Source organism: Myiozetetes cayanensis, unplaced genomic scaffold (genome assembly GCF_022539395.1).
Source record: "Myiozetetes cayanensis isolate MyiCay16 unplaced genomic scaffold, myiCay2020 scf6-25, whole genome shotgun sequence".
NCBI lineage: Eukaryota > Metazoa > Chordata > Aves > Passeriformes > Tyrannidae > Myiozetetes > Myiozetetes cayanensis.
Window position 1 is genome coordinate 58,859,330 of NW_026087853.1, and position 27,770 is coordinate 58,887,099.

At 43.9% G+C, this 27,770-nt stretch overlaps 1 protein-coding gene across 7 annotated transcripts in view; it reads left to right on the forward strand.

The window, feature by feature from the left end:
- WT1 (WT1 transcription factor) overlaps positions 1 to 26,858 on the forward strand; it is a 34,328-nt gene extending 7,470 nt beyond the window's left edge. The window contains exons 4-9 of one of the 7 annotated variants that reach the window (XM_050337074.1): positions 3,758 to 3,835; positions 12,864 to 12,966; positions 14,345 to 14,495; positions 20,987 to 21,076; positions 21,794 to 21,886; positions 25,252 to 26,622. In XM_050337074.1, coding sequence (XP_050193031.1) covers positions 3,758 to 3,835; positions 12,864 to 12,966; positions 14,345 to 14,495; positions 20,987 to 21,076; positions 21,794 to 21,886; positions 25,252 to 25,373 — 637 coding nt within the window. In that variant the 3' untranslated portion in view covers positions 25,374 to 26,622. Of the gene's footprint in view, positions 1 to 3,757; positions 3,836 to 12,863; positions 12,967 to 14,344; positions 14,496 to 20,986; positions 21,077 to 21,793; positions 21,887 to 25,251; positions 26,623 to 26,726 lie in introns of those variants that run through there. The other 6 variants (XM_050337076.1, XM_050337077.1, XM_050337078.1 and 3 more) reach the window with 6 other exon arrangements.
- Positions 26,859 to 27,770: the final 912 nt, after the last annotated feature.

Below are 27,770 nucleotides of genomic sequence, written 5' to 3' on the forward strand. Positions count from 1 at the left end.
CAGCTCTGCTTTGACGAGTGATTGCTCGGTCGCCGCATTCCGAGCGCCGGGGCCGGCCGTGATGGATGCTCATCCCCGGAGTCGGGGGAGGTCCGTCCTTCCTCGGGCTGGCTGGGGACGGCAGGCGCTACCGTTCGCTTTTAGCAGTGGAGAGGGGGTGATGTGGCGGAGGAGACGAGGTCGGGGCCGGGAGGTGTTGCCTCTCTCTCCCGCGGGATGCGCCGGCCGGTGTTCGCCCTGCACCGCCTCCTCTCTGGAGGAGGTTTGTGGTCCCTCACCCACCCCCAGGTGAGGCTTCGGGTCTGCTCCTCCTTGCACAGGGTCCTGTCAGGGCCACCCCTCCGTCACCCTCGTCGTGTCGAAAACGACCGGAGGTGTGATGCTTCGGCGGGCAGAGGTGAAGCGAGAGAGCACCGCGAGGAGGTGTACAGGGAGCCACCTCCATCCGATGCTCTCTTCCCGCTGCTTGCCATCTCCCCAGCTGGCTGCAAGGGACAGCTCTCGGCTTCCCTGCTCCCCGCGGGAGCCGCACAGGGTCGCTGGTGGGCGTGGGCAGGAGGGTCCCTCCGCCAGCAGAGCTCCCGGCCCGGCTGATGCCCGTCTACAGTGCGGGGGCACTCGGGGAGAGAGCTCGCCATCCCTCCCGGAGCGAGGCAAAGCAGTGGGGAAGGCGGCAGCTTGAAGGAAATGGTTAAAAGATTGTAATTCTTACACTGGAAGCAAAACCATCTCTGAAATCTCTCGCCTCGGCAACTACTTGCTCTCTGTTTACAGCACGGCCCGCTGTGCTGCCAGGGAGCCCTGCGCCTGTGGTTGGTAGCTGGCCACGGATGACAAACCCGCGCAGATCGCAAGTGTGCGTTTGTGGGTCCATTAAGATGGTGATGTGAACTTTTCTACCTCGCGCTGTTTAATGTAGTAAACATGCTCGATGTTGAAAATTTACTGTGAGTCACACTTGCAAAGACTCTAAAAGTGGAGGAGTCTCGGTTCAGATTATAGCTGTTTCTGTGCAGAGGTCAAGAACTCGGTAATACTGCAGTGCAGGCCAAAACAAACTCTATATGATCTACTACTGGTTTCCTTTTAAGTTCCCTTTTTGCTCAGCGTTGACTTCCTTTTATTCCACTCCAACTTACATTAATCCCCGTTGTAGAAATGTTCCCCCCCTTCCTCTCGTTTCTCTTTAAAAGCATCTCTGTAATGAAAATAAGTTATTTTTAGTGTCTTCTTTGTGGCCGTTAGAAGGGCCAAGGATTCAGATTGGAATCAGGGCAGGCATATCCCTGGAGACCCTGCTTTCCTCCTCATCATTCAAACCTCATCCAACGCCGAGATTTTGAGCGGAGCTGTTAATTCCATGAGATCATTTCACGGCAGTGTCAATAACAGGCCATGGCGAGGCGTAAATGGCGTTAGGGACACCCTGTTCTCTGTCACGTCAGATGCGAGGAGTTTAATCCGAGTCGGTGCCCGCTGGACCCCGGCGCGGCCGTTCCTGCCTCCGGGTTTAAGGGGCGCGAAGCCCGGCAGTGCCCACCTGCCTCCCCCCCAGGGCCGATTCCCGCGACTTAGCCAAAGCTTGGGCAGCTCCGGTTTGTTCGGGCCGTGGCTCAGCATAGAAAAAGGCTTTCTCCCCTTAACCACTGCCAGCAGCAGAGATCGCACAGACCGCCTCTGCAGCCCGTGCGAGGGGCTTGCGGGTGCCCTTCCGCGGGCATCCCTGTCCCGGGGTATTCCCCACCCGCGAGTCGGCAGCGCATCCCGCGGGAATCCGCTCTCGGGGCCTCGAGTTAAACTTCTCTTTCTGTTGCAGCCGCGCAGCTGAAACGCGCCCCCGCCGTGCCGGGCTGGCGTGGGGTCCGGCCCGAGCACCTGCTCCCCCCGCACTCATCCTGCCGCAGAGGGAGGACAAGCGGTGCGAGGAACCGGGGCCGCCCCGTTCCGGAGGCACCGGCTGTGGTAGAGCGGGGTTTTAGCCGAAGGAGCGGAATTCTGCTCGCCCTGTGTCTCCCAGTGCTTCCCACGACGCCCAGCTTTCCCGGGAGCCGCTCCGGGCTCCCTTCGGAGGCTGCAGGCAGCTCGGGCTCCGCCGTTCAGCTGCGGCTGCACAGCCAGGAGCGAAGCGCAGCCGAACCGCGGGGGGGTCTGGAGGGGGTTTGCCCGGGGGGGCTGCAGTGTCCCCTGGCCGCGGGCACTGCGCTGGTTTGTTTTGGACACTGTCACCCAAAGGCGGCATGGAATACAGTGGCTGCGAGCTGTGACAAGATGAATAAGTGTATTGCTTTATGAAAAAGCAAAGGAGAGGGAAAAAAAAAAGTGGATATTGTGGGGGAGGCTCTTATAAATGAACTGTCAAGCGAAAGAAAGTTAAAGGGAAATCTCCTGCTGTAAATGCATCGGGCGGGCACTTCTAATAAAAATCAGGGTCCTGGAGGAATTAATTACAGCAGCATTACAGGAAGAATTCGTGGAATTGCAAAACGTAGTTGGCACAGACCAGCACGGACTGCTATTGCAAATGGGGAAACTGCAGGAGAGTTTAACAATTCCTGAGCTGATATGCAGGACATTGTAGTAGCATAATAGCACTTCAGACATACTAATGAATAATAGTGTCCAGTGATACTGACAAATGATATTACGCATACTTCGAGATTGAAGTCACTTAATTTGTTTTTATATGCAAAAGCTTCCCACTGGATTCCGGCTTTTTTTAGGTCGCTTCTACCTGCCACGAAGTAAAAAAACAAAACAAAACAAAAGAAACAGAAAAAGAAAAAAACCCCCTCTTCTAACAACAGAAGGAGATAAATTCACCGCCTAAATCAAGCGATTTTAGGTGTGATTAATCAACGGGGAGACTTGCGTTTATTGTGAGCGGCTGTTCCCCGGCATCAATCACATCTCCCGGCTGAAGGGCCGGGGGCTCCCGCCTCGTCCCCCCGCCGCTCGCCGGGGAGCTGCGCTGCGGGGAGAGCCCGGAGCGGGGGAGCCCCTCAGGCGGCCCGGGGGGAGCCTGCCCCGGGGGGAGCGGCACCTCCTCGGCCCGGTGGAGATGTGCCTGGCCGGGCGAGCGCTCCCGGGGCTCCGCGTCCTCCTCCCAGCGCCCCGCACCGCGGCCGCGCTGCCCGCGTTGGCCGCTCCGGTGGCGGGGAAGCCGCGGGCTGCTTCTGCCCGGCTGCCTTCGGTGTGTACCGGCGGGGAAGGAGCCTGTTCCAGCGGCGAGCTTCGTTTATCGCTCAGCCACTCCATTTTTCTCCCTCTTGTCAAGCCCCTCTATGTAGTAACATCCATCATGAGTCACGATAGCTGTTTCGCTCCATTACCCACGTGGTCCCTCGCACTCCTGGTTAAAACAGTTAACAGATTTGCCTTTTTTTAAAACAAATAATCCGCTGCGTTAGTACGCCCGGCTGCCTACATTCGTTTCACTCATTTCAATGTGTCAATATCGGATATTATTTTTCTGTAAGGAAAAAGTTTTATGTCTCCATTTCCAGCTGTTTAAAAACCGTCAGGCTTGCAGATTCAAAGGGACTTTTCGTTCCACAGTCTTTATCTATCTTTTATTTCCTTTTATTTTTTTTAAAATTTCATAATACTTATATAAAGGGATTATATAAAATAAATTCGCTTTCTACTGTTAGATAATCATATTTAAAACCAATAACAAAGAAATTGTTGATATCTCGATGTATTGTTTTTTATTTGATATCTGTAACTTTGGTTCTAATTCTACATGTTTTCACAACAGTGACAATTTGTACCAAATGACCTCGCAGCTTGAATGCATGACATGGAATCAAATGAACCTGGGATCCACACTGAAGGGGTAAGGAGCTTTTGTTCTCTTCTAACCTGTTGCCCTGGTGTAGCTGTGTTACCGAGCTAACTTTGTCTTGTGTTTTACGATTTGAATCCCACCACTTGCACGAAAAGGATGCCGTCCTGCCCTGAGAGCGGCTCATTTGCCGGGATTTTGATAATCCCTGCAATGGGCTGGGGTGCCGCGCCCATGTGAGCCCAGCCCTGGGTGTTTCCGAGGCGAAGCAGCCGCCCTGTCCCGCCGGGGCCGGGCTGGGGTGCCCGGGCAGGGATGGGCCGTGCCCATTCCAGCTCCCTGGACCCGTCCCAGAGGAGCAGCCGCGGCCCCTTCGCGCTCTCCTCCTTGAGCTGTCGCCCCCTTCCTACCATCCCTCTTCCCTTTCCCTGCCTTCGCCAGGCCCTGCGTCCTGTGTCCCGGCCCGGCCGCCTCCCGGCTTCCTTCCTCCCGGCCATTGTCGCCCTCCCACCTGCCGGGAAGAGGCTCCGGCCCGCCTCCCCCGCGGGGCTTCCTGCGGCTGGGCGGGCAGGAAGGCTCCGAGGCGCCGCGGGGCCCCGCCGGGGTGGCGGCCCATGGGCGGCGGGTCAGGCTGCGGTGCCTGTGCCCGCTGCCTCCATCACCCCTGCCGGGCTCAGGGATCCTCCGGCGAGCGGGGCGGCACCGAGACCCTGCGAGGCTGAGGCACAACCGCGTCCTCACCATCGTTTGGTCTGCGATCACCACCCTGAGTGAAAGAGCCACCTTTCCATCTTAGCCAAGAGAAAGCCACAGAGTTTATGATTCACTGCTCTGAGTAGATAATTGGCTGCGAAAACTCTCCCCCCCCCCCCCACCACCGAAGGCAGGTATCGCCACCTTTGGGATGTTCTCGGCGTCTAAGCTTGTGGTGCCTCAAGTGAACAACGACAGAGGCCTAGGAAAGCCTCGATTAGATCTGAGCTTTCATGCGCACTCGTCCATAAATGTGAAAATTCTGGTTCAAGGTGGGCTTTGTGTACAGTGCTGTCGTGTGATGAAGGAAAAGAATGTTACGGATCTGCTTCTAGCTCATTCACAAGTGGTGCTTTGAAGGTTAGAGGGAGAAGATACTAACATAGTAAACTATCTGTGTTGAAGGGAAGGAGAGAATTGAGCCTGAAGATGTCTGTCAAGGAGCTCTCTCATGGTTAGAGAAGATCCAAAAATCCTACAGTTGTGTACAGTTCACTGTCTTTGCTGCTGATCCCCTCTTTTAAAGATTATTTCCTACTTTTTTTTTCCCCCCATAAGTGTTTTTGATTTCCTCTTTAAACTGTACCCTTTAAAGATCAGTCATTTCAGTATTAGACACTGTTTTGTCTCTTCTGAAGAAAATATCCTGCAAAATGGAGAAACACATCAACCTTGACCGAGGTCCAAGTTATTAAAGCAAGGAAGAGGTTATTCTTTGGGGAACTCAGTGAAAAAAAAAAGTCACAATAGAAATATTAAAGGAGTACTGAACAAAATAAATGGCTTCTTACTTGTCCAGGAGTCAGACTGTTAGCAGTGTAAAGTATGTGACCTAGGATGCATGAAAAAGGGGGAAAAAAAAAATCAAGATGAATGATCTATGGTAGAACAAAGCTGAACGTTTTGGTATAGGCCAAGATTGTAGAATCTGTGGAAAATCAGTGCTAGACATAGCCTCATCACTGGTAATATGAGCCAAAATAGTTATCTGTCTTTTCTGGCCGAGAGTTACAATACACAGTACCTCCAATCTCAGTTGCCATGAACATAAGGTATTCTTCCCCAGATTTACATCTTTAAAATATATGAACTGTTCATAAGTGATTCCCAGGCGTTTAGTATTTCAGATGCTTTTCTCAACCTTGTAGTTGTAATTTAAGAATTTTGGAATCAATCTTTCTGTTGAAATATAGAGCTTCTAGATTCTGTCCAACGATGACAGTCCCTGTTTAGCTCCTCGCCTTCAGTTCTCCCCAGCAGTTCTTCCTGGCTTCAGTAAGGCTTTTGCACGTTATAAGAAGGAAGAACACACTGCCAGTAGGTTCTGCAAACAGTTAGAGAACTCTGCAATGATACAAAACTTACAGGTCATACACTTTATACTTGACAGCAGCCCAGGTCAGTAGCTTGGTTTCTGGGTTCATGTTCCAGCACAAGTTTAACGCAGTGAAATGAAGCTGTTGCCATGCATTTCAGGTAGCCTTAGTTAGCAGTTTCTATGCTGAATTTACCCAGCAGTTTATCTGAGAGCATTCTGGTTTTAGCTCTTTACATTCTTGCCAATATTTAAGTGATGAGCTCCAGAATCTCCTCATCCCCAGATCGAAAGTTTGAAATTGGGCAAGGAGTACTGCCAGGTGTCCACAACTGTGTCCTTTTCGGTCGTGAAAATCGTTCTTGTTGAGTTGCAAGCTTAGGAACAGTCCTCTTTGTGTGTTGTCAGAAGCAAGAGCCTGGCATCTAAACTACTGAATGATTTTATCTGCTCAGAGCCTGCTTCAGCTTATGTCTTTAGGGCCATAGAAGTCTGCTTTTCCCAAATGTTTTTTCCTCCATGGAAATTTATTTTAATATTGGATATTGGAACTGACAGCAAGAAGTTCCTTTGTCTCAGTGGAGTTTGGTCTTTGAGTGCTTTCGGTAGCTGTAAGCCTTAGGAATCTGTGGAAGGTGTGGCCTGAGGCAAGCAGAGGTGGGAGTAAAAGGCATGGAATAGAGTCCCTGACCAGCCATTGCTAAGTGGTGAAGAGAGACATCTGAGGTGAAGTGAGATGTTGTCTTCTGGCAGAGTACAGCAACGTGACAGGCTGGCAGGGGAAGGGGAGAGAGGTGTAAGTGGGGAAGCACATAGAAAAGGCTGCAGCCGTGAGTTTTAGATGCTTCTACTTGCTGGTAAACCAAAGGGATGTCTGATGGCCCAAGATGAGCTTCTCTCCGCAAGGAGCTGTCCCTGGGGAAGAAGACAACCCACTACTTCTACTAAAGAGTCCAAGTGACTTGAATCTGCGTTTTAGATTTTCATTTAGGTTCTGAATGCCAACTCAATCGAGCTCTGATTGAGCTCAGGTCGTTCTTATAACTCATGTGAGGGAAGAACAGTGCCTTGTGAACTAATGTGTTGATTGTGTTGCTTGTTTGTCCAGGGACCTCTCTGTCACCTTCTGAACTTTGGGTAGACAAGAGGGAGGGTGGGCTTGTTGTGTGCGAGCTGGCAGCTTCAAGAATCCGAAAGGAAAGCTTCATTGCTAAGGCAATAAACACCCCTGGGAGACTGGATTTTATCTCCTCAGACTGTTTGCTGATGATTTGTTCCTAATTTTGTGGTATTTTGTTTGGAGCAGCTGAGATTAGATTTATACTGTTGCAGGAAAGTCAGTGGGTCCTTTGCTTATTACCCTGAGAACTCAGGTCCCAGACATCTCAAAATGCATGCCCCACATTAGTGGACACCTTTTCAACTTGTTTCTGCCCTTAGCATTTGTTTGTTTGTTTTTTAATTTTATTTATCCAATATGAAAAACACTGCTTCCTTGCATAGGAGTTGTAAGGGTAGACCTCATGACTATAAACCCCCCCTTGATATTTCAACGAGTTATAAAAGTGACATGAAAATAACTGATAACAAGCAGGAAATGATATGGCGTTGTAGACAAGAAGTGTAGCTACATTCCCAACAGCAATACTTGACAAAATTGTCTCTTCAGCTGCTTGAGCAAAAATCTTTGATCCATATTTCCCACAGTCATCTGAAACCGAGTGTATAACCAGACAAAATGTTGGTTTTCCCCTTTTGGTTTTGGTTGGGTGTTAAGTATTCATCATGTTCCATGGAAATTGGTATTTATTGCTGTTTTCTCATGCTCACTGGAAGGCGTATTAGGTATGATCTCTGTAGAACACTTTTAAAACTGCCTCTAAAACAAGACAGTGAAAACTTGTTTTGTTTAGGAGTGAATTGCAAAGGTTTTTCTGTTTAGCTTTGGTGGTATTATTAGTAACATTTTGAGGTGCAAAACTTCTTACTTAGGTTCAATTTTGCAGTCAAGATGAACTGGAAATGGACAATAACCTACTGTCTCTAATACTGAATTGATCCTTTCCCACTGATAGCTGAGGGTCTCATTTTGAAGGGAATTGTTGGGTGAAATCCTGATTCCACTCAGGTCAATGGTAAAAATACCCAAACCAAACAAAGACTATTGAAGTCAGAAATACGAAGGTCCCCTGAAAATCCAGAGCCTTCCTTTCATCAGCCAGCTGGTCCTCTCATTGAAGATGGCAGAAGGGCTCTAATCTGTGAAATCATGTCTTTTAATATTCCTTTGCCTTGGAAAGTACAGATAAAAATGCAGCTTTATACTCCACCCTCTGTAATAGTATTAGACAAAAACCAGGCAGAAACAGGCTCTTCTATATAACTAATCAGAATCTTTTTGCTGTCTCCATATGTATTTTTCCCAGGGTGCTAGGATGGTAAATATTTTAGCAGAGGGAATTAACTCTACTTCTCTTCCTTTATGTTCTGTTATCAACGGGACTAGCCCACACCCTCACTTTGCCTCATTTTTGGCTCTGTTTCTAAACCCTAAAATTCCTGTTCCTGCATTGAAACACAATTAAATTGAGGCTTAATGTGGTGCCTGTTTTATGTAATCTTGCTTTCTAGCTTTTTTTATTCGTCCAAGTCTGAATCTCATGAATCAATGTGTATTCACGTTTCATTTGAAATTTTCTAACTCTCCTCAGTGTGCCCTAAAGCTTCCCTTTTTTGGTTTATGAAATAATAATAAAAAGCTTAACTCTTCAGATTAAGTTGTAACTGCTTTTTACATTAGACAGGCAATTTCACTCTAACAAAGTAAAAATGGTGTGAGAGAGAAATTGCAGCTTGATTATTTTTTAAAATATTCAGATTAGAATGTCATCTTTTATGAGGTTTTTTTTTTTTATAACCACTTAGATTGATACAACCCTCTAAAGCTGCTCTGTTTTTCGTCACACATTCTCATCTGTAAAACCTTCATTTTTATTAATCTTTGTACAATCTGTACGACTTTGAGATTAATCATTTTAAAAGAGCTACTCTCCGAGTGTTAAGGATTTGCTGGGCTAATGGTAAATGCAAGCCCTTTAAATACTCTACAACTCAGAGCCTTTCCTTAGCATTCTGTGTTGTGCAAGTATCAGCCTTTGTTTCCCAGTTATCTAAAATTACATTTTATGGCTCTGTTTCCAGATCTGTTTCTGGCTGTCTAGATCCAGAGAATAAAATATACCGAGTCCTTTTTTAACCAGCTAACCCGAACTTGAAATATTTATGGTCCAGTTCTGCCTTTGTATTGAAGTTAAAGGGAGTTGTGTATTTACAAGTAAAGGCAGAACTGGACTGTGAGGCCAAATCCTCCAGTCCTTGCTCCACCAAAAATTTGTGTTGAATCCTGGCAGGCCCGTTTGGCTGCATCTGGCCTTGCTGAGCTTTGAGTCCGTTTAGGACCTGTGGAGGGATCAGTCCAGTGTTTCTCCTGACTGTAACTCTGGGCCTTACTGGGGATATTTTTTTTTTCCAATTGCTCCCTGATCACCCCCCTGGCTTTAGCTGGTTTCTCCTGGGAGCTGCTCAGCCCTGGGAGCAGGGTGAGGCACAGCGCAGGAGCCTTGGCTGTGCTCTCGGAGTGCACTTGCAGCGGGGCAGTGAGTGGCTCCACTGGCAGCTCTCCAGGCTGCTGTGGTGTTGTCTGAGCAGCCCGTCCTGCTGAGAGAGAACATGTGCTTTGGTGGAGATCTAGGCTGTCATCTGGTCCTGGGAGCCTATCAGGATAATTTTTCATTATTATTTGTATGGATTTGGTGCCCTGAGCATTTCAGGCGTTGTCTCTTTGCCTGGTTAAACACAGAGTGCCAGACCAGAAAAGATGACAGTTTAGAGATGTCCTGCCCTCTGGAGATTTCCATTTAGTTAATGTGCTGCAGATATGAATTCATCAGTTACTTGTATTGCTCACGTTTGTGGCGCTGCATCTGCTCATTATGTCTTGCATGCGATAAAGCGGCTGTTTGAGTTTAATCATGTATTTAGATTTATATCGGCTCTTCTACCACTGCTTTTATTATGGCATATAAATTCCAGCCATATGAAACAACTGTGCCAACTGTGGTGCACATTTTGGGGCATATGTCGTGGGTGCACGGAGTGAAGGATCTGGGAGAGAAAGAATTGTCTTTCACAAGGAGTTTGCAATCGATGCAGAGTGAAGGCTGAAGTTCGAGGGAGCAGCATTGTAGGGAGTGGCTTGTAGAAAAATCCTCCTTCAGTGTTCCAGTTTCCCACTGACTGGAAAGAATATCCACCTGTTAATTTCTATCTCCCCCAAGGTCAGATTATTCCACAGTGCTTCATAATGAATAAATAGTATTTTAACCAAGAAATCTCTCGTGATCCATTTTGCTGTCATCAGCCATATGGCCACGCTGAGTACCAGCCAAAGCTGATGGAAATGTGCCCAATATTAAGTGGGAATTAGGGCTTCTGATTATTAAAGTGTCTTTCCTAGGGAGCTGGTTAAGGACTTTGTATGTTATGAGTCTAGAGGCTCAGGTTTTAATCTTCACAGCTTTGCAGTTGTATGGACAGTTTAGTGAAGTATAACTAGGAATAACGTGAGGAAATATGTAAGAGGCAGAATGTTCAAGAAGGCTACCCGACTGTGCAATAAAAATTGAGATAGAGATCATCTGGAGGGTACCTCTCATTCATAGAGCCATTCCTGAGGGCACAGGCAGGGTCTTTCTTCTGTTTCTTATTCCTGGGAGGAATTATTTCAGAACTGACTGGTCTTTACAAGGAAGGTTATCACTGAAAGATGAAAACCATGAGAATCTGGAGGCACAGTGGGGCTGTGTTTTACGGTGTGAGCTTTTACTGCATATTCCTGCTTCTTCTTCTGAAGTTTCTGTCCTGGGAGTTCTTCTTATCTGACTTCGTGTCTGTTGTTTATTGTAGTGTTTAAGGTTGTTAGGACAGGTGTGAATGGGAGGTTTCATGGTTACTCAGGGTGACCAGCGCTGAAGTTCATATTTACCCTTGATTGCTGCTGTGTTACAGGTCAGCAATAGCTTCTGCTGCAGAACCTCCTCCTTATTGATGCTGGTTCTCCTTTCCTTTCTGTTTTAAAATGCACTGTGTAATTTTTGATCAACACGTGTATCACCATAGGCTGGGTGTTTTCAACACCCTTCCTCCTCCCCTTTTTCTTTTTAACATGTACAGACTCTGTGCCTTTAAATAGAGAGGAAAAATTGATGCTGGTGCTGGGAACCCGAACTGATCAAACGGTGACAGCAAATGGTAATTTGTGACTTGGTTTAGGGTGCAAAAGGCCACATCTGGGCCCTGGGGAGAGAGGAGATCCTATTTATTTGGACATGGTGCATATCTACAGAAGAGTTTAATCCATTTAAATCAGATAATGGCATCTTCTTTCTCTGTTATTACAGACATTGCTACAGATCAGAGATGCCTTCTTGCTGCCCCTCTATAACTTTTTTCATTATGGTTACCATGTTTACTGCTTAAAATTGAAATAAACAGAGCATACCCTCCCAAAAGGTGTAGGCTTTGCTTTGAATGGTCAGGTGGAGCCAGGATTTGCAGCTGGTGTTGTAAAGCAGCAGAGGAATTGACCCCAGAGAACCCATTTGCCAAGTGGCAGCCAGCGAGTCGCTGTGGGGCCGAGCGATGGGGAGTGGAGCCCACCCGCTGCAGCGAGAGCTGCTCCCAAACACTGCTCCCCTCCTCTTTACCAGGGCTCACAGACCCTTTAGACCTGTCCCATGTTCCAGTTCCACTGCCTGTTCTGTGAATCACTTAAGAGGTTTTAAAAATTCCTTGTAATTCTACTCTGCACGTGAACTTTTGAGTGAAGAGAAAGGAAGGAACCAGTGAAATGAGAGTCTGGGCCTCAGGGACCCCTTCAAATTGCTATTGCAAGCATTTGGCAAAGCCTGGGATAACATCCTATATATCCATCTTTGTCCCTAGATGTGTGCCCTTGGGCTTTGTTCTGCACTTTCTAATTTCTAGTGCTGTGTAAGACATGTACACTTAGCACTGCCAATATATATTTCTACATGTGACAATGTACACATTAATGTAACATACTCGTTCAAAAATGAAACCTAAATGTATTTATAGAATTTTGACATTAAGAAGGCTGCAAACAGGAAACACAGCAATGTTCCAACATTCTGGACAGGAGAACACAGGATTCTGAAGAACATAATTAGGCAAAACGTATGGCTGTGACACACACAAAACACAGCAAAAGTTGCAAATTTTTAAAATCAATGTGTTGCATGAGGAATCTTGAAAATTTATACTTAGTAGGGACAGGCTGATTTTAGGTTTGGTTTGTTTTTTTTTTTATAAAGGGTTAATTTGGAGTGCATCCTGCAAGCTGATATGTGGGATAAATAGTTTAGACACTGATTTGTAATCTCTGTTTATGAGTACATGACTGCTATTCTTATAAATGTCATCACTTTCTTGGTAGTATCTGGTAATATCTGAGTCATGAGGTGCTGACAAAAATCCACTGCACTTAATGTGAAACTTGAGGCATTTTGCTCATTCCAAAAGATATTAGCAATAGCCAGCCCCACATTTAACTGATAAATAATGTGTACATGTGCACATGACACTGTTATGCTGCTATGTGAATTTTTCCCTCTTACCTAAAATCTTTGTGGAGATTCATCAGAGTTCAAATCATGACAATGTCTATTTTTTCCCTTTTTTTTTTCCTGGACTGTCTTGATGGATACTAATAGATGTATGTACAGAGTCAGTGCATTGTGCCAGTGGGAGCAGATCCATCTGAAGGCAGAGCAGGTTTCCTTTGGTGAATTTAATTTGAACTTGGATAATATGGCTATAAAAGTGAACTCTGCATATGTTATCATTGACGTAAGAAATGAAACCTCTCACCTGGAGCTGAGTACTGAAAAATATTTAATTTAATTTCTCCATTATTCCCCTCTCTATTTGCAGCCATACAGCAGGATATGAAAATGAGAACCACAGTGCTCCCATGTTATACAGCTGTGGGGCCCAATACAGAATACACACCCATGGAGTTTTTAGAGGCATACAAGTGAGTATAGTGGGGCATCCTCCTTTGGAGAACAGTAAAACTGCTGCCTGTTTATAGCGTTAATTTAGTGTTTCACTGGTATTTATAAATCCATCCTTGATTTGTGGTTTCCCTGCGTTACCAAGAAATGCTTTATGTGAGTGTCCTGGCTTCACTGGAGCCATTGAACTATAACTTAAGATTTCTTTCTGGCCCAGTAATTTAAAATTACTTATTTCTTCTTCTAAAGTTTGTCTGCAAGGCAATATTCCTTCCGTGCTTCTCAGGACGGTCCCAAACACACGATCCCGTTTCCAGCTTCTGGCTCCAATCACTGTGGCCATGTGGAGCCTCTGTGGTTGCAATGGACTGTGTCTGATAACTCTATATGTGTATGAAAGTGTGAGATGACATTTTGCCTTTATGTATTTCTGAAACCTTACACATTTAAACGTATTCCCTTAAAACCAAAATAGAATATGTGACTCTGTCCTAATGGCTAAGTAATGGGTGAATATTTGGAAGGAACTTAGCGTTCAAGGGGGTTAATTTCCTCCTTTCTGAGGCAGCCATATCATTAATAAATACCATTGTAACAGATATACCTTCTTAAAACTGATGGCAAAGTCGTTACAGAATATCTGTCTCTTCTTGCTTTGTGTTGTCAGCGTACATCGGTGTTTTTAGATAGCATCTTTTCTCCTTTTCCTTTTCTGTATAGTTTAGCAAGTCATAATTCCGTGTCAAGCTCTCAGAAACAGGTTCCCGAGCCAGCTTTTGTTGAGTGAATAAAAGTAAGTGGTTGACATTGTTTAAGGAAGTTAATTGTCCCAGAAGGAGGAGATCATCTTTGATGGAACATTGTGACAGCGGCCAAAATGCATTAAGGCTGGACTGTTCATCAGCTCCACCTAGGCAGTTGTTTTTGTTTTGTTTTTAATCAGGTTGTGTTAATCCAAGATGTTATTTTCCTTGCCCTTTAACTTCATACGAGTATTTGAAATAAAGAGGATAGCAATACTCTGCCTCTGTCTCTTAGAGTGGAATAAGCTTAGAACTATTTTCTGTGCCAGTAAGAGTTCTGCCAGGATTGCGTGGCTGTACGGGAGGTCACAGTGTGAGCCATTACACATAAAATATCGGTGAGAGAATTCACTAAGTAGAGTTCACTGTATTTCACCTTCGAATAACCGTGATACTCTGCCGAGAACAGATTAAGGTATGATAAGGTCGCAGATCGTTAATGTAGGATCAAACAAAACTGCCTGTTTACAGCGCGATCTCTTTTTTTAAGTATCTCTTTGTCCTGGCGAAGTGGCTCTGATTGTTTGTCTTTGAATATGCTAAGTAAGAGCTGGAAAGCACGCAGGTTGCATTAGCAGGTCTCTTGTCACTGCAGGATGTCCGGCGGGTGCCAGGAGTCGCTCCAACCATTGTCCGATCGGCGAGTGAGACGAACGAGAAGCGTCCCTTCATGTGTGCCTACCCTGGCTGCAACAAGAGATACTTCAAGCTGTCCCACCTGCAGATGCACAGCAGAAAGCACACTGGTGGGTGCAAATCGCGGTGCAGCACTGCACGGCAAAGTGGGCGGGAGGGTGTGTGTGTGTGTGTTGAAAATAGCATAGGGGGCAAGAAATGAACTGCCAGCTCAGGGACCACGAGAATCTGTCAGAGGAGTGCCTAAATCCTCTGTCATCCGGGCAATCCCTCTTTTGGAGGCAGAAGACCCTCTGAATCTAGTGAAGAAAAACACAGAGCACCACTGACAGCAAGTAGATCACCTCCCTCCCTCCTTTGCTGCTACAGGGCATCATTCAGGGCTATGACTTGTTTTTTCACATTTAATTTTTTTTTCCTTCTTTCCCTCCTCGTTTGGGAGCATTGACTCTTTCTCCAAATCTTATCTAATGTTAACTATTAAGAAGTCTCCTCTGCAAGAGGAATCTAGACATTTAGCATCCTCTTGTTCTCCTGGGTAAGCCTTTTCTGGTAGGGGCTGGAGGCAGGGATTGGCAAACAACTTCCTGGCTATGGGATCTTTCCATGAAAAATTGAGCCTGAAGCCATTCCTTTGCAGGCTAAGGTCTGGATTCTCTCTGAGTTCAGGCAATAAAAATTACATATCAAAATGTGGAAATCAAATGCTCTCCTGCACCTTGCCAGAGAGTTATTTCCCCTTTTGAAAGATTTATTCTCCTGCTCATGTAAAATTATGATATGTCTTTAGATATGATCATTACAAATTTTTTCGGATTGCCTATCACATTTTCATTTATACAGTTCTTTCTGTGCTAATCTAGAAATCTGTGGGTAAAATCTGTGAATTTAGATGTTCAGTTACCCATTGATATGACAGAAGGTTGAAGGGCTGAAAGAGAGAACAGAAGGGCAGTCCAGGCTGTGGTGACCTAAGAGATTGTCAAATATTTCATAAAAGAGAGTTGCAGACTTTTGCTTTTGGAGGTCATGTAGTTAGCTCATTGCACAAAACACTTACAGGTGAGAAATGAACACAAAGCACTTCTAATTTCTGAATGGGCAAGTGAGAAACTATTCAGATAGCCATCTTCAGCATTGCTCAGATTGAACATTCAGGATAATTTAGACTGTAAGTGGAATTTCTTCTTTAGAGATGGACGTCTGCAGGAATGCTTTTCTGTCTTCTGTAAATAAATTGGAAACAAGAAAATTTTAGAGATCTTTTGCATTCAGTGGTTTTCTGCTGTATGCCTATCCAGCTCTGGATTTTTTCCTAATCAGTGTTTCTTTCATTCCTAAATTGATTTACTCCGTATTTTAACCGTCATTATTTGTTCTGGTCCTGTATTTTATTCCATTTAGTTGCTTGGCTTTCTCAATGTTATTTCTGGATGAATCACAAGGACCTCAGCTTATATATTTCAATTTTTTTTTTCCTTAGCTGTAGAAGGTTTTGCAGAATGATACCACATACAATCTAGGCTTGTAGAGTCACAAAAGCCCCCAAAGACATTGGGGATATGCTTGTGGCTGCCTAACAACCCTAGAGAGACTTCTCCCATTGTCTTTGAGGTCATCCATGCCCCACATTTGGTTTATGCTGTAGTGGAACAAGGTAGAGGAAAGACATTTTTTTCCCCTCAAATATCTTTTCTGTACAGGTGGGCCCCAGACCTTTCTGCCCGCACATTTTGATAGGTCGACAGCAAAATTTATTTATTTCTCAAATCTTTTCGAGTTGCTTTCCACAAGAGGCCAACTTGTTTCACAAGGCTTGGATTTGCTGATGCAAACATTGCTGCGCAAGCTTTTAGGGTTGGGTGCAGCTAAACAGAGGAAGCAGGGGATGGTGCACTGCTGGTGTGAAAATTGCTTGGGTTACTTGCCTGGCTGATGCATTCAGATTTAGGATTAGAAAGGAGTTCTCCCCTCTATCAGCTGGCAGGGTGTTGTCCTCAGCCTGTTGTCTGGGCACTAGACATTTCCTATAATTACGATCTGGAAATTCAACTTGCCGAATTCCCAGGTGCTCTAGAGGCTTAGAATACGATGCCCTTCATTTCCTCTCCCCTGCTGTGGTCTTAGTTCTTGGGAGTTTTTGGGAGTGCTTGGGGTGAACTGTACTGTATGGGAGCATCTGGAGTGTGTAGTCTGCAAACACTCCTGAATTAACTTATTTTCTTGGCTGCTTGGTGTGTGGATGGTCTGGACTTAGGGGCCATAATGGTCATTTCCAGTCCCATGCTCTTCAGGGCAGCTGGACTGACTGTTGTGATGCAAATCCGTTTCCAGTCTCCTTTGTAATTTCATGTCCTTGTCTAACCCTGATTTGTGTCTCCTGCACGCCAAAAGCAAAATTTGGAAACCAGTTTTGCCCAAGGGCAGATCAGTCATCACTATGAAGAATGTGTCTCGTTGATACAGGTTATGGTAGATACAGTTCACACTTCTCTGCACCTTCTTTCTTTTCTCCATCTGCTGTTTTTATCTGTCAGGGGCTACCTTAAGAGGCCAGTTCAGTGAGGCTGTTGGTTTATGTTGATAATTGTGGGGGTGTCCCTTGGGCTTTCTGATCATCTTTCTGTTTGTAACCCAATGAACTCCAAACCCCAACTCTAGAGTTCTCCACTAGGTAGAAAATTGGGCTTGGTGGAGTTAACCTGTTAGACAGAAAGCAGTTGGCAACCATAACACCTAATATTCTTAATAAACAAAGGGATGTGTCTCTTCCCCTTCTGTTTCATTGTTTTGATGAGAGTTGAGCCAGTCTCAAATCAGGAGAGCTGTCAAAAGTCAGATGAAGGGGAGGATAATTGGGCTGTGGGGTTGTTTATTTTTTTTTAACCTCTCCTCAGCCAACATAAAACTTTGCTAGTCCTCCTGTAAGGTGGTCCTGGGTTCACTCATGGGTTTGAAGCTCTTCCACCTTGAAGTTTTTAAAATTATGAGCACGTGATTTGAAAACAAGCTGTTACATATATCTAATATTAAACCAACAGATATTATCTTTGCAGAATAATGTTTGCTTTAAACGAAAATGTTTGGGTTTTTTTCTTTTCTTTTTTTTTTTCCTATAATAGATACATACAGAGACTGGCTCATCAGATCTTCCATTCTTCGCCAGTTGCAATATTGCAAAACCAAACAAGGCCCTGAAACACAAAGTTGGATTCTGTAATCAGTTCTTACCAATGTTTCAAACAGCCTTATTTGAAAATATGTTAACATTTTGTACCCTGCAAGACTGCTTATTCATTCTTAACAATGCCTTTATTGAAACATGTACAGCCAAAAAAGCTTTTTTCTTATCTTGGTCTATTTTGCTGCAGCAGATAGGCCTCTGAAAGGAATTGCAAAAATACATCTAACTTTTCAACAGTACAGCAAATAACGTGAGTTGTCATTCTGTGGCAGACTTCAGACACTTCCTTTCAGAAACAAACTGATGTCTAGGCCTCCATAAATTTCACTTGTGGTGGGAACATCAGCATTCTTGCCAGAGACCCTTTGGGTTCAGTGCCACTCACTGGAAAAACGAGATTTCTTCTACACAAAGCTGAGCACATTTGCAGAGGAAATATGCTCTGCCAGGGATATTCTTTTGCCTAAATGTGTTCAACTCCAGGCATGATCTTCTACAGGGAAGCATGAGAACCTGTAGATCAGGAGGGTTGTCCTTTCTTTGGTAGGGGACTCAGGTCTTGGTGGGGAATTTCTGAGGCTCTGGGAGATGTAAGTGGTGAAGTCCAATAATCATCTAACGATGATTTCTTTGCTTGGACAAAAGGAAATACCCTTTTCCTAGGGCGTGTGTGCCACTGTGGTGCTGAATGCTTCACAGTCATCAGTGCAGTTCATCACTGCAACACCTGGGGAAGACAGAGCTGTGTCCTCTGTACACAGGGATGATGGATTGGTCAATTGATGTGCTTGTGCCCGAGCTGGGGCTCTTAGGAGTCTGGAGTAGCAACTCCTAGGATAGCACCTTTTCACTGATGTTGCTTTGAAATGCTGACCTTCACAGCTGAGCCATGGAATACCATCCCTGGAAGCTGAAAGGTTGCTTGGGTTAAGGAAACAACTGGGCAAATTATTGGAAAGAAGCTTCACTAACAAGTGTTAAACAGAAAGCCCTCTTTGGCTTAGAAAGCTGATAACTCATGAGCTGCTGGGATCTAGGACAGCGTCCAGGGAAAGTACTGCTGCATCCTTGCTGTCTTCTGCTCTCCTGCAGGCATCTTGGGTGAGCCAAGGTGGGAGACTGCTGGGCTGGATGGGCCTTTGGCCTCACCCAGCGTGGACTGCTTTTAGGCTGTCATTTCTACAGAATAAAATAGGAATACTTTTGAATTTAAAGTACAAGATTAGTTTCAACACAGCAATGACATTCACAGCTGAACTATGGTGTGAAGACGACAGAAAATCTTATCTATAAATGCTCCTTACTAACTAAATAAATATATATTTTATCTAAGTTTGCTAAACCAAATTATATTAAATAGAAAAATGTTATATTACCAAGGCAAAGTTGTGATCATGAGGTTCTGTAAGAGCAGAAGCCCATCACTAATAAAGGGAAATTAGGATTTCTGTCCAAATACTGCCCCTCTTTTTGTTTATTTGCTTTTTGTTTTCCTCGCAGTGTCACCATATCCCTACGTAAACATTTTGGATTGATTCCTTTAATACATGCATCTGGTGAAATTTGTCTTTAACTCAATCAAAACTATTTTTGGGAGTATTTAAAGAAATACTTTCATGTGCATGCCATCAGACCTGCTATGCTGTTTTGTTCAAATACTTCCTTAACCATCTTTTGCGTTTATATTGCAATTAGCAGACAATCATCCTGTCACTGCATTCTGCTCTGCTGACATTCCCCCTCTTAAATCTGCCAAAGGGCTGAATTCCTTGGAAGTAAGTGGTTTCTGAAAAGCAGGCACCCCCCAGGGAGTCCTTGCGGTCAAAGTGTATGGAACTATTTCAAACACCTGTGGCAACTTTAATCTCTCCTGCTAATAAATTAAGCACAGCAGACATGGAAATTGTCCACACCTAGGTCTGAGAATCAGTAAAACTCCTCTGGGTGACTGTCACAGGAAGTTAGCTTGTTTTGATTTTAGCTGTACCAGTATGAATTTGGAATGCTCTCCTTGATATGCTTCTTATTCCTTGTCACCTGGATTGGAAGGCATCTGCTCTAAACTCAGCTTGCTTTGGTGGCTCAGAATACCCATGAAAGCAGAGTACATTTCCTCACCATAGTAGAATCAGAAATGTAGACGTTTGCTACGGACATTTATCAAACTCTGATATGTTTTTAAAATTGTACAGAGAGAGATTAAACCCACTGATTTAATAATAAACCACTTCAGCTGATGTTTTTTCTGTAGGTGCTTCCTACTGAACCTTTGGTTTACATCTCAGCTTCCCACAGTAGACAAAGCAGGTCCCAGCTGCACTTGTGTGTACCTTCCAGATAAAGCCCAGGATCCTCCCAGTTTTGCAGTGGGAGATGTTTCATTACTGCTTGTGCTGAGGCCTCTGTGCTGTGGCTCTGTAACCAGGCTTCATGTGGGTATAAATGTAACTCTATCTGAGGCTTTGGAAGGTATTTCAGTGTTGTGCAAAGGGACCTTAGATGAGAATCAGATCTGTTTTGGTCTGTGCTGGCCAAATTTCCCCAACTCTGTGCTCTGCTACATGCTGGCAGTATTTCCCTTTTCCCCTCAAACTCCTTGGTTGCTGCATTTCTTTTTTGCCCATTTGTGTGGTTGGTGAAGTCCCTTGCATTGCAAACCACGTTCATTTGACACCAGCTTGTAGGGATTTCATTCTCTAAACAATTCAGAATCTCACTTTTCGTCCCGGAGAAAACCCACCCTGGGAATCTCTGCTGACCTGGATGGGAGGAGGGGAAGATTTTATATTTACATGAGGCTTTGCAATAATTCATAGCCTTGATGTGGGAGCTGCACAACTACATGAGAAATTCCACTGAATGGAATTCTTCTTTATGGAAGAAACCTAATTTGTGTTTTGAGGAAGAATATGCATTTTTCCGTGGTTGAATTTTGCTCAGTTTCTTTTAATTAATTCAGTGTGGTTAATATTGCCACCTACATGGATGTTATTTGTTTCATTTTTGCTTTAAATCCAGTTTCGAGCAAACTATGAGTTGATCCTTTGTAGAAATGACGATTTACTGAGATAGCTGGAAAGGGTTTAATGTGGTTTTTGCAGAAATATAAACCAAGAGATTCCTCTTCTTTTCCAGCAGGAAAAACAAAACCTAAAAAAAAAAAAAGGCAACCCGAAATTTTTTTGTAGCTTTAACCTAATAGACTATTTTCTTAGAATGGGCAGATTTAGTATCAGTGTCAATGCAGTAGAATTATGCCAGCCTTTCCAAGATGATTTAAAGCAAATGAGACCTGGTGTACCACTAGACTGCTACAGAGAGAGAAGACTTTCAGAGGAACAAGTTTCATCTTCTGATTCTAGTTGACATGTTCGCTTGTTTAGCCGCATTTTCTGATAATCTGTTTTTCCTTTACAGGTGAAAAACCTTATCAGTGTGATTTTAAGGACTGTGAACGAAGATTTTCTCGTTCAGACCAACTCAAACGGCACCAAAGGCGACACACAGGTTTGTTGACAAGACTTCCCTACTAATTACTCAGCTCATTTTTATATGTGGGTTGTGATCCCAAAGAATACTCCTGAGCAGTAGTTCCTCACAGGGTGATTTCTGCCTTTGAAAGATGTTCTATCTCACTCAGACAGTGTCACTGAGAGATGTAGGAAGTGTCTCTGAAAGCTGGTGGTAAAATTACTCTATTGGCATGACAGATTTTTAGCAACTGCATGCTAGAACACACCTGTGTGAAGCAGCACCCAAGACCTGTGTGTCATGTGTAAAAGTAGAAATGTGGAGTAAGTTAAACCTGGTGGGAGCATAAGAAAATACACTTGTGCACCTCGATTCTTCTCATGGCACATCTGCTCATCCACGACACCGGCACTGCCAAACCACAGGATCAGGACTAACAACGTTTTGCAGATCCTCCTTTAGTCCAGCAGTGCAAGTGGGTGTTTGTTTATGATGTTCAGATGCCAGACACTGGAAGATGAGGTTACAAAGGGGTGGTAGCCTGATTAATGACTAATTTAACTTTCTGTAATGTGTAGGCACAGAGCAGGGAGGAGCAGTTACAGTAACTAGTACAACAACAAAAAAAAACACAACAAAAAAAACCCCCAAAAATCCAGGCTTTTGAAATTTCAGAAATATATGATTTCACCTACCCTTCTAAAAGGTGTTGGGATATAAAAATAGATTTTTTTTTCTTTTTTTGTCTCTTAGGTGTGAAGCCCTTCCAGTGTAAAACCTGTCAGAGAAAGTTCTCCAGATCTGATCATCTGAAGACTCATACCAGGACTCATACAGGTAAAACAAGTGCGTAAACTTTTCTTCACATTTATATTTCATTATTTTTTTAATTTTTAAACCAATGTTGTTGTATGTTACGTGATTAGAAAGTCTCTGAACCAGGAGTTAAGTATTCAATATTAACAGAAAGATTTTCAGGGTGTGCTGATTTTTCAGTGTGACTGTATTCCCCAAGCATGATAGTCACTTTTCACAGAGGGATTTAGGTGATTTTGGAAACTATGCTTTCTTCCTTCGTGTTTAAAGAAATTTCAGCTTGGCAAAATAAATTTTGTCAGCTAGTATGAAGTGAACGTCATGGTCTCAGCCCACAAATGTCAAGTTGATCTACTGCCTTTACTGAAAAAACCCTACAAGATAGAAATTTTAATTCTGGCTTCAGCCAAAGGTCTGTAATCTAAAGTATTCCTGCCTACTCATGCTTCTCCTAAGTGTCAGTTGAGCCTAATGCAGGATAGCACGGCAAAGCTCTTGCTGTTGCTGCTTGTACTGTAATCTCTCCAGAAGATAAAAGGAGTGCCTTTTGCAAACTCACACTGACAGACACTAAAGTAAAAGCTTACTCAAATATTCAAGGGCCTTTTCTGTAGGAACCGTAGTATTTCATAGAAATACAGGGGGAGGGGGAAAAAGGAGGCCATTTCAGTCTGCTCTGTCCTCACATAAATGTAAACACCATTAAGGAGCAACTGCAGCAACCTCTATTTTAGTTTTTAAGTTTTAGAATGATTCCTGTGAACCGACATTTTCTGTTCCCTCCTCTATGTATGCAGTGTTTTTACCAAGTAATTGTTTACTGACCACTTTTGGCATGTTATTAGATTTTCTATACTGGTGTTAACCTTTTAAATTCAGTCTCTGTACAGATGGACAAGGAGCCTGAAAATCTTTTTCTCCCCGCTATGAATTCTTTTTTCTCTTCCGGACCATAAAAACACATATTTCAGACCTTCAAAAAAAAAAAAAAAAAAGAGAAATCTTAATAAAGGAAATGATTCACCCGAGAGAACCAATGGCATTTTCTGTGGCACTGGCCAAATAAATGCTTCACCTAATGGCCATATCTACACTCGCAGTCCGCACACGGCAAAGGGCACAGCCGTGTTCCTGGGCTCTCCCCACGGTCTCCTGCCGAGCTGCAGGGCCTGGGTCTCTGTGCATTTGCCTGAAGAAAGATGTTTTCTTAACCAGCAAGAGGTAACGTTGTGGGAGAGACAGAGTGGCAAGACGTGGTGGTCACGTGCCAGCCAAGCTGGGATGAGCCACAATTCTCCATCACGTTTCTTTGCTAACTGATCTGCCAGTTCAGGACTTGCATGACTCCAGTGGGGTTTTTTTTTTACCCCAGATTAGCTAAAGTGAGGAACTTGCTCTCTTTTTTTCCCCAGTAAACCTCATCTCCCCGTTCTAGTTCCTCCTTGCTCCCTGTGGTCCGGGCCGCTGTTGCTGCCTGCAGGTTCTGTGCAGCCCAGCTGGGCGCTGCTGTGGGGGTGCTCCTGCTGGCATTTGGATGTTGTCGTGCTCCTCTGACTGTAAAATACACATGTCCTGAGGGGAATGAGCACGAGTGGTGGGTGGGGATTTTTCATATCCATCTAGCCCTGTAGCTTTGTTCCTCTTCCTTTCTTGTACCCCCTAAGTCGTGCAACGAAGCACCGAGCCCAAGTTAGCTTGCTCCGTGTTAAATCTTGATGAACCAAAGCACAGGTGTCTTCCATCTAATTCCAACCTAATTTTAAGTCAACTGCCAAACTATTCGTTCAGCTAAAAATTCAGGCTCTTTTTTTCCCCACGAGCAATTTTACTGTGACAGCGATCTTTGCTGTAGAAAGCAAAAAAATTAATTAGAGGAAAGTTCTCTGCATCCATATACATGTTTAGCAGTGAAAGCATGATTTCTGATACCAGTCCCACGAAGCTGTACAAAATAATTTGTGCCCAGCACAGAACTAATAGAGATTGCTAGCCCCGTGTTGTGAGAGGACAACCAGGGCTGCTTGTGAAACAGCAAAACTCTGTGCTGCTCTTGCTGTGTTGGTGCATGAAAAGCTGGCCAGCAATAGGTAACTCACATCAGTCCATAGGATGGTTTTGCTAAGCTGCTTGGATGAAAAAAAGACCAGTTTATACAATCTGTGATTTTAATCAGTAGCTCTGACCAGATCAGTTTTGTCCCATACTGTTTTATGTGCTCGTGTGAGAGATTTGTTGCTTTGTCCAGCATGTATGTTAAGTGGATAAAGTAGATTTTAGGCACCTTTCGTCCTGCCTAAAATATAGTGCATGGGAGTTTGCAGTCAGAAATACTCATCTATGCCAATCCCAGATCCCCTTTAGCCTGAATGTGGATGTTTGTGAAGTGCACAAAGTGTGAGGCAAATAAGAAGATGTCTGGATGAGCTTGTACCACTCCAGTGTGTCTTGAGTGCAAGGTGTGTAGACAGAACTGAAAAGCCCAGCCCTGGAGCTGAATCCACTTTAAAATATTGCATTTATTTTGAGGGGAAAAGAAAGAAAATGAAAGAAAGAAGCATGAGTCACCAGGCACTGCTCTGAGCTAATGAAAGCATTCCATCAGCATTCCTGCGGCATCAGAAACCCAGCCTGAAATTCCACTTAAACGTTGTAGAAAATCAAGAGACCAGATTAAACTGCTAAAAAGGGATAGCATTTCTTGTTGAATTTGAATGTGCTTCGCTTGTAGAAATTTGTAGTGAATACTATGCTCACGGAAATGTTAGAACCATACCATTCTGAGCGTTTAACATCTCCCATAGATGGGAATCCACTTTATTTAGGCAGCAGTGGAAAACTTCGAGTCTGGCTCAGCAGACTTCATGCTGAACCCTGCCGCTTCTACCCCATTCACTTACACTCACCAGTTTCAAAGAACTTCAGCCAAAACTCATTGAATTAGCTGGAAAAAACTCTCCTTGACTGGAGGTCAAGCTCTAAATAGTCACTGGCAGTTTTCACAGTGACTAACAGTATGTCTGCACCACGGCCCGAGGTGCGGCTGAAGCTTGTGCGAATGCCAGAGTGACTTTTAAACTCGTTCACTGGAGAGCTGAGAGTAGCATAGACATGGTGTTCAGCAAGGGCCTCTCTCCAGGAATGAACCACTGCAAAGTGTTTGCACGTCATCCGAAAAGGCTGTTGTTAAACATCAGCTGAGGGAGATGCAGGAAAGCACCGAGCGCTGGCGCGAGCGGGAATTTGGGGCAGTCCCACACCCTCTCAGGACAGCCCAGGGTGCCTTCCCTCCTGACAGGGGCCCTGCCCAGCTCCTCGCAACCCCACAGAGAGAACAAAAATAGCAGTGTCTCAGACGAGCTGTGTGCTCAGTTAATAACAGGGTGTTTTGTTAACAGGTGAAAAGCCTTTCAGTTGCCGGTGGCCCAGCTGTCAAAAAAAATTTGCCAGGTCTGATGAATTAGTTCGTCATCACAACATGCACCAGAGGAACATGACTAAGCTGCAGTTGGCCCTTTAGACAGTTCAAACAAGTGAATAAACCAGATGGGACATTATGAGCTACTGCAAACTTTGTCAGCCACCTTCGATCACCTCTGTCAGAGCTGCAGCTGTCTTCGCATCCCATTTGACACAAGTTAACTAAACCGTAGGATTCTGCTCAGCCTTGCCTTCCATTTGGAGTTACACAAGTTCCTACTCCATAAGTTCAAGAGGTTTTTTACCTGTGGTTTTGTTAAAAAGTAAGCAAGATTGCCTCAGTTTCAAGATTTCCGTAAGCTGTTCTTAGCTTCACGTCTGTCTCCATTTTTTTGGGTTTTTTTTTTTGGTGTTATCCTCACTTGAACTTTTCCGGGTACAAATTGTTGTACCTTTTTAAGTCCTGCAGTGGGTAGGGTGATTCCTCCCTGTTGAAGGTTAGTTCTGTGCTTACATCACCTGTGCACATGCTGAGGTTTCCAAATGCTAGTCCATCTATCCTCAGAAAACGAGACGGAACAGTCACCTGAGATACTTTTGGTAAACTTTGTACTCGTGCTGCCAAAGGGCAGGCTTTTAAAGTTGGAAGCTCTGCTTTTGAATTTCACAAATCAAACCTTTTTTAAAGGATGTCTTTTTAGAGCAGCTAAAGCTGGGTGAACCAGAGCCTCTCTGTACAGAAAATAAGAATCTTACCATTAAGTTAACTTGTTTTTTAAATAATCACATATTTGATCTCTCAAAACTGTTTTGTTTGTCAGTTAACTCTTTCCCTTTCTCTCTCTCTTTTTAATGTATTGGTTTAAATTTATTCTATCATAGATCTCCTTTACACAAAACTAATTCAGATCATTGTAGACATTTGGGATTTGTTTACAATGTAAAGCCACACTGGTTATGTGGCTCACAAGCTGTATAAACTTAAAACTGAACTTTTAATGGGGCTGGTCCAGGATCTCCATTTAACAGATTACTCTTAAGATAAGTAACTTAAAAAGACTCTTTGTCAAGTATATGTGAAAAAGACATTATTAGTGTAAGGAAATATATTATTTCAGGGTTTTGGGAGGAGGGGTTTATTATTTACTTTTAATTGCTTGAAATTGTGTGTATATATATATATCTGATAATGTATTGCTCTTAGACATCTCCAATTAGAAAGTGTATAAATATTAGAAGCATCACTGTTCTGATGTTGTTGCTGTTAAAAAAAACTATGGATAACACTAAGAATGTAACCTGCATTTTTCACTGAGCTTTCAATTAAAGCCCATTCAAAGAGAAACAAATGAGAGTCCAACAGATGTCTTGTTTCATGTCTGGTATTAAATTTCAAATGCCCTGTCCAATAGTATCCTTTTTTTTTTTTTTTTTTTTTTTTTTGTATATAAAGGTACCACCAGCACTGATGACCACTAGTTAACCTGTCCAGGTCTTGACCACAATTTATCCATCTCACTTGGGAATCATACTGGCAGCAGAAAACAGTGTCAAGTTTCATATTGTGCTATAAAGCAGTTGCTTCAATCGTTCGTCTTCTCTTACCCAACTCTTCCTTCTCTTTCGACCCGTGAGATTTGTATAAGAACTTTATAGAACAGTAAAAAAATCCCATTTATAAATAGCAGTACTGGCCTTCTGTAGAACCGGGCTGAAACCATAAGCACAGATAACTTCTTAGATTAGGATGTCATGGACCGACTTTTAAGTAAAAGTTAATTTAGGGTTGGGGTGGCTTAAATCAGTTCAGCAGGTTGAAAAAGACAGTCCTTCTTAGATGATGAAGTGTGAAAATGAAGATAAAAAAATATTACTGTTTCTTTGTCATACTGCCTACTTTTCTCTGGAAGTAAGTACAGCCTGCCTCAGCGCCCTCTGCCCTTGCAAAATATTTGTATCTCTTTAGCAAAAATCTTTAATGTATCTTGCCAAGCTTTTTTTTTTCCTCTAATGTACACAATGGAGTTCTATGATGGGTCGAGCTTTCTCTCTTAAAGTGCAGCTGCATCGTCAAGAAAACTCAACAGTTAATTCTTCAAGTCCTCTTTTTCGCATGGGTATTGCATCACTGTTAATTACTGTCGGGGTACTGTGAGTCATTTGTATCAGTCAGCTTTATCTTTTGCTGTCAGAAGACCGCATCTCTCTGGAGAAACTCATAACAAGTGTGGCAAACATCAAATATTTGGAGCGAGCGGTGTACATAAAACTGCACAGAATTAAAAAAAAAAAATAAAGCAACTCCTCCTGCTTTCTTGAAAGAAAAGTTCAGCTGCAATAACAATGTCCTGTGGTTTACCCAGCAGCCTCCTGCAACTACAAAACAATCTGTTTTTGGGTCAGCATCCAAAACAGAGAGCTGCCACGAGTGTTTACACTGAAAGCCAAAAAAAAAGAAAAATCAGCCTCCAGTTGTGCCTGCATCAGTCAAACATAA